The sequence below is a fragment of the Apis dorsata genome, unplaced genomic scaffold (genome assembly GCF_000469605.1).
Source record: "Apis dorsata unplaced genomic scaffold, Apis dorsata 1.3 scaffold_74, whole genome shotgun sequence".
In the NCBI taxonomy this organism is placed as follows: domain Eukaryota; kingdom Metazoa; phylum Arthropoda; class Insecta; order Hymenoptera; family Apidae; genus Apis; species Apis dorsata.
Genome location: NW_006263372.1, coordinates 507,330 through 513,797, shown reverse-complemented (window position 1 = coordinate 513,797; position 6,468 = coordinate 507,330). Strand labels below are relative to the sequence as shown.

At 27.2% G+C, this 6,468-nt stretch overlaps 1 protein-coding gene across 7 annotated transcripts in view; it reads right to left on the bottom strand.

Annotated features, from left to right (window-relative positions):
• LOC102674777 (A disintegrin and metalloproteinase with thrombospondin motifs 8) overlaps window positions 1–6,468 on the bottom strand; it is a 66,139-nt gene that overhangs the window by 1,703 nt on the left and 57,968 nt on the right. For 6 of the 7 annotated variants that reach the window (XM_006610409.2, XM_006610410.2, XM_031508124.1 and 3 more), the window contains 7 exons: window positions 4,880–4,935; window positions 2,345–2,471; window positions 1,855–2,019; window positions 1,509–1,635; window positions 1,311–1,415; window positions 1,056–1,207; window positions 195–604 (listed from right to left, as the gene is read on the bottom strand). In XM_006610409.2, the coding sequence (XP_006610472.1) occupies window positions 195–604; window positions 1,056–1,207; window positions 1,311–1,415; window positions 1,509–1,635; window positions 1,855–2,019; window positions 2,345–2,471; window positions 4,880–4,935 (1,142 nt within the window). The remainder of the gene's footprint in view (window positions 1–194; window positions 605–1,055; window positions 1,208–1,310; window positions 1,416–1,508; window positions 1,636–1,854; window positions 2,020–2,344; window positions 2,472–4,879; window positions 4,936–6,468) is intronic. The other variant, XM_006610412.2, reaches the window with a different exon arrangement.

Below are 6,468 nucleotides of genomic sequence, written 5' to 3'. Positions count from 1 at the left end.
AAAAAAAAAAAAAAAAGAAAAAAAAAAAAAGAAAAAGAAAAAATGAAGCAAAGAAAGTAAAATAAAGAAAGAATAATAGACAAGAATAAGTCTTGTTATCCAGACGATAACATTTAGTAATAATAAAAGAATTAAAGAAAAGATTCTTATTATCCGAGAAGAAAGCGAGTATCGTCTTTTGATATTTATCTTACCGCGAGCATCGCTCTGAAGACCGTTCTGATCCTTTTTGCTTGATGTTGCAAATGACACCGTTGTGCCCTTATGTTTGAACGGGCTAATTTTTGGATAATTCAGGTCATTCGTGACCTTTGATATTGGATTAACTGTATAGTATGAGTGATTCATGTACTTCCTGGTAGTGGTACCACCACCATATCCGTTTTTACTATAACTAGCATCGTTACTATTATTTATTTTAGTCTTGTATTTATTAGCGTATAAATAACTTGCTGTGGTGTAGGTGTATTTGGTCACCGGGGTTGTCGCGAACGACGTGACGCGTTTGTAAGAATTGCTTGTCGACGAGAAGAGATTCGACGACGGCGAGGAGTATTTGAATTTCGATTGTGGCGTGCTGTGTGTCGTCAATTCCCACGGATACCTGTGTGACATAGCATTATGGAATTATCCATGGGACAACGAAAGAGATGACCTGTTCGGATTATGTACTCTTGAACAACATTCAAATAATATTTATTATTTGATTACATGTTTACCGAACAGGTGGAGATTGAACAGGTTGTTTATCGAAAGTCAAGCTTTATAATCTTTGTAATGCAAATATGCATTACTATAACGATAAGTATTTCAGTCAACAATTTGAGGATACATGACAATTATTTGAAGTGCCTGTTACGGAACAAATAATGTTTATAGATTACGATAAATATTTTTAATGGAGTGAAGATATATCGGAATGCATATAAATCCGATGATCTTAATTCAATGATAATTATGTATTAAATATAAACTGTAATGGATAATGGAAGATAAATAGTTGAAGTAATATTTACGTATACCAACAGGATGTAAAATTTTAGTTTAAATATTACCTATACTCTGTATTGTTGTATTGAGCATAGAGAGGTCGATTGTGGGCTGTAGGATTGAAAGTGCCGTCTCGGCGCACATACGTTGGAATGTTTTGTGTATAATCTGGTATAATGTTTTCATGCTCGGCCACACACTTCCCGTTCAGACAATACTGAAATTGTTTAACTTTATCATTAAAATTATAATTAATAACTTTTAAATTGAATTTAACTTATTTTTAAATTCAATTTTAATTATTTCAAATATTGTTTTACCTGACCGTCTCCACAAGGAGAACCTTCAGCCGCTGGGCGATAAGCCACGCAATATCCTGAACCAGCATCAAAACAGAATAGTTGAGCGCAAACTCTATCATCTTTCTAAAATGTTAAATAAACATTTTGTTATTATTGAATATCAAAAATAGTAAAGAAATTTAGAAACTTAGATTTATATTGTAATATAAAACTAACAAAACATGCACTCGTTCCTCGATCTTTTCGACATTGTGCATCCAAGGAAAGAAGTTTCCCAGGTAAAACTCTAGGAAGAGCTTCGTCTTCGTGAGGTGCGTTGTATAAACAGGTGGCTGTATCACCACTGAAATAAAAATGTTGAAATTATTTCATTTCATAATTATATATTTCAGATATAAAAATATATTATAAATAAAATCAAATTATTGTATAGTATTATTGTAATTTACACATGATTATTGAAGATCTTTAATTTTTTTTTTGTTTATAAATTTAATATATAACTTAATAGGAAAATTTTTTTCACAAAAAAAATTCATAAATTATAATGAATGAACCATACTTTAAGAAATGATGAAATGACGACACACTACAATGGGACCATTTAAAACCTTTCTCAGTGTGTCTGAGATCACTCATAATGTAGCCATCTTCCCAACGACATTTCTCGGCTCCTGGTCCTCCAAGATAACTAGGCGGTGGTGAGCCATCGTGAACTGCACCCAGTCTACAATATTTGATATTTCAATATAATCTTATTTTCAATTTAAACATTTTTAAAGCAAATCGATACTATTTTTTGCAAAATTATTGTTGCCTTAAATATATCAACGAAAAATTAATATTAACACAAACTTTGATTAATTGGAAAAATTAATAATTTTCATTTTTACTTAATTTTAAATTTGAATAATTTTGAATAAAGAATTTTTTTTAAATAATGGCAATTTTTATAAAAAAATAATTAATTTTAAAAAATTAAATCAATTTTATAATAAGATTTTCATAAGTTTTGATAAAAGTGTCAAAAATGTCAATAACAATAGACTTACAAATGACCGACTTCGTGGGCAGCGACAATAATTCCGCTAAATCCGCCAGTATCTTCGATGATAGCAACCGAATTCACTTTTTCGAGACGTTTATTTACGACACAAGCTCCACCCACGTACGCAAATCCTGAATAAAAACATAAGATCAATTTGAATGTTTTTCAACTTTGCGAATAATATGTAAAAATATTAATTCGTTACTAAATTGTTATTTAAACTAATAAAAAGCTGCACATTTAGCGAATTCAGTTAATGCTAGAGCAAACATGTTTTTAATTTTGAGAATGTGAAATAAAAAAATATTTTATAACACGATCTATCATAAAATTTATTGAGTTATTAATTAAAATATTCTTAACAGTGAATTAATAATATTATTAATAATAATAGTTTAATTGAATAGAATAATAAAAATCAAATTTGAATTATGATTTTAATATAGAAAATTTTGTATATTGCAAACAATCGTATGTATTTAGAGTATAATATATGTAACTATTACAAAACGTTTAGTATTGTCACGTGAATCTTTAAAAGAATACGTAACTACGTATTTCGAATTATTATTGAAACTAGATTGAATTAGTGGTTGAAAATTTGTATAAATCGTACTGGAATCGTGATCGTGCTGTGAAAGGAAACTAAAATTCGTTTATGAATACACTGTGTCGAAACAATGATTGTATCGTGATAATCTAAGTTATATATCGTAACAGAATCACGACTTGATCGCTAATAGGTATATAACCTCAATTCGAAAGTACTGCAACTGACCATATTGCAACTAAATTGGCAATATGAACTAAACTTGAATTGTGAAATGATTTTGCTGTTCTTTTTCTATTCTCAAAAACAAAGACACGTTCTTTAAGAAGGTAAGACATTATCGATATTATTATTAGTTACGAAATTTTAACGAATATTTGATACCAATATTAATCTAATTAACTAATAATAAATATTTGTTTAATTAGAAAAGCTTTTAATTAATTAATAAGCAAACATGCATTTGTTAATTAACGTCAATCGATTAACCAAGGCTTTCGAAATAAATCAAAATTTTTTCTGCTATGAAGATTGATTCAAAAATTGATTATTCTTCCTCTAGAAGGATTTCTAATATTGAAAAAAAAATAAAATATATTAATTTCTACGATATTATTTATTCGATTTATCTTTCATTTTAAAATTCTCGGTCGCTTCGATTTGAAACTTACCGATCAATCAGTCCTTGACAGTAATGCAGCCCGAAGAGACAAAAAGAGGGCGTGAGTGTGAGTGATTCAGGAACGTTACAGTGAACATGGAAGTGATAAGGATGATAATTTTCTTAAATTATTCTTAGATTAATGAAATACCATTAGGATTGAACGATTAATTTGAAAAAATTCTGTGGTAAAGTGTATTGCAAATGATAGATTGTATAAATGCCAAGGTCGTGTACGATTTATGTGTATGCAAACAAATATACACAACTAAGAAACCGTAGCCACTGTGCAGAATGAACGAATAGAAGAAAAGAATTAAAAAAAAAAAACTTTCAAATAAAATTTTTTCCTTTTTTTAGCTTTTTTAGACCAAGTATAGAACCACTTTCATTTTTGCTTGTGTATATATATATATATACATTCACAGTAAGAATCAGGAAAGTGAAAAAAAGAGTGATAGAAGGAGTGAAGGAGAGAAAGGCAAACGTGTATCCCAGACTAAGAAAAGTGAAATTCAGAAACAAGAAAATACGCGTGGTAAGCCGCGATAGAATGTTTCACGTTCAGCTCAGAAGGAAGCTGCAATTGCCATTTTTCTGACCCGCCATTTTTCTCTTTACAATCTAAATTCAAACATAGTGTAAAGAAGTTTTCAAGCTATTAGAAGGTGAAAACAAACAGAATAGAACAAAGCAACATAAACATGATTAGAATATTATACCATTCGAGATTTTTGTAAAATACTTTACAATTAAATTTAATTTTTAAAAGCAAATTCAAATAGAAGTAAATTAAAATACTTTTAAAATAATTCAATATTTAATTTAGTATAAAACAAATAGTGAAAAATTAAAAATTTTTAATAATAAATCACTTTTTAATAATTTTAATATTTTTTTCTTTGTATATTATTTGATAAAATAAAAATCAAGCTCATATTAAATTTCACTTCTTGAAAGATGTTACTTTAGAATTTATTGAAAGATTTCTAAAGAATTTAATTTTTAATTTTTAGACATAGGCTTTATTACTAATGTTATAAATTATTTAAATTTATATAATATTGGAAAAATTCAAAAGAACATGATTTACATTTTAAACTCTCGAACAGTATAAACCACAAAAGATTCCTGGTTGTGAAAGTCTCGAGGACTTCCTTTATCGTATTTTTAACCATATCTTAAATCGCCGAGTTGCAGCAAAAAAAAAAAAAAAAAATCTTAGAATGTAGAAATATAAACGTTCGCAAGAGCAGTGCATATAGATAATAAATCAAATAATTTTCGGCTCTCGTCAATCTCGTTTCTTTCGAATTCGAGAAACGTACCTGCGGTTCCTCTATTGCACACGTCATTCGCGTATTGCCTCCTGCACATATCTAATCTGCAATGCAACAACAAAATTTCCTCTTTATCATGTGGATTCACAACCCCTGTTTATTTCAAACCACGTCACGGGACAATTGTTGGAAACATTCATATATATCTAATCCATTATATGATATTTTGATAAACAATAATGTATATTTTATACATAATATTGTGTAATATTGTGAGATATTATAATTTTTTATATACATTTTCTATTAAACCATGTTAATTTATAATATATAATGAATAAAGATGGTTTTTGATTTTGAAATATATTATGCATAAAGCACGTTTTTTTTTTTTTTTTAATTTTTTTGAAAATAATTATCATAGAAAAGAAATGAACGAACTTTATATATGAATAATGAAAATATAAAATGACATTTCGTAATGCAAATGAAAATTTTATAAAAATTATATTTTTTTTAAATTTCTGCAAGATTTTATATAAAATAGATGATTAATGATATTGATTCACGAAAAATGATATTGATAATAAAGCAAATATCGTGAAGCTTTATTACATATCCTATTCAAAATCTCCTCGTTCAGCATTGAGGATACGGCTTGCGAAAGGTGATAGCGGTGAATTTATAATAAAGCAAATATACTACTAGTAGCACGCGTGTAAATAATAATTACCAATTAGCGAATATTGCATCTCAGGTATGAATAGTTACAGATTCTTGTTTTAATAGTTTTTAAACTGTTATTTCTCGAAATAATATGTAAGAATATCATTTATGTATGTATGTAATACATATAAATTTGTTGAGAAAAGTAGAGGTTATGTACATCGTATTGTGAACAACGAGTTAAAAAACTTGTAAATTAATTTTTCCCTTTAACGAAATATATTTTTTTATATTATCTTTTATATATATGTCTATAATGGGGCTTGTTATTAATGATTCAATGATTTTAAAAATTTAAGTGAAATTTTCCACACTATGTATACATGCTTATTGATGTTTTTTGATTAGAAAGAAGTTTAGGATGCATAAATTTTGATTTTTTAATCTGAATAATTCCTATGTTTGATCATATTCATAAATAATCATATGATGTAATTGAGATAAAAAGAAAGCCTGTATGTTATTGATTATATATGATTAGTATACCATTACCTTTTTAAGTTCAATTCTATCTTATAATTCGTTCCTACAAAAATAATAATGAATATGCAAAATGTATAGCAAGCTCATTCTTTTACTAAAATGGCGTACACTATTAAATAATTATAAACTAAATGCTTTTTTTTTTCAAATACCGTATTTACAAAAAATTAAGTGAAATTCTTTCTCGTTTATTAAAATTAAACCTTTATTATTAAATTATATTACGTATACTGTGCTTTTTTTTTTATATCAAAACTAAATATTTTAATATATATATAGATTTTCATTTCAACAAAAAAGAATATCACTTTTGAGTTAACCTCCATAAACGTACCATCCCCATTGAGTACGCCATCTTGGCAATGTGAAAAACTAATATACATTCAAGCTAGATGTGAATACTATACAATGCTAATTAGAGAAAAAGA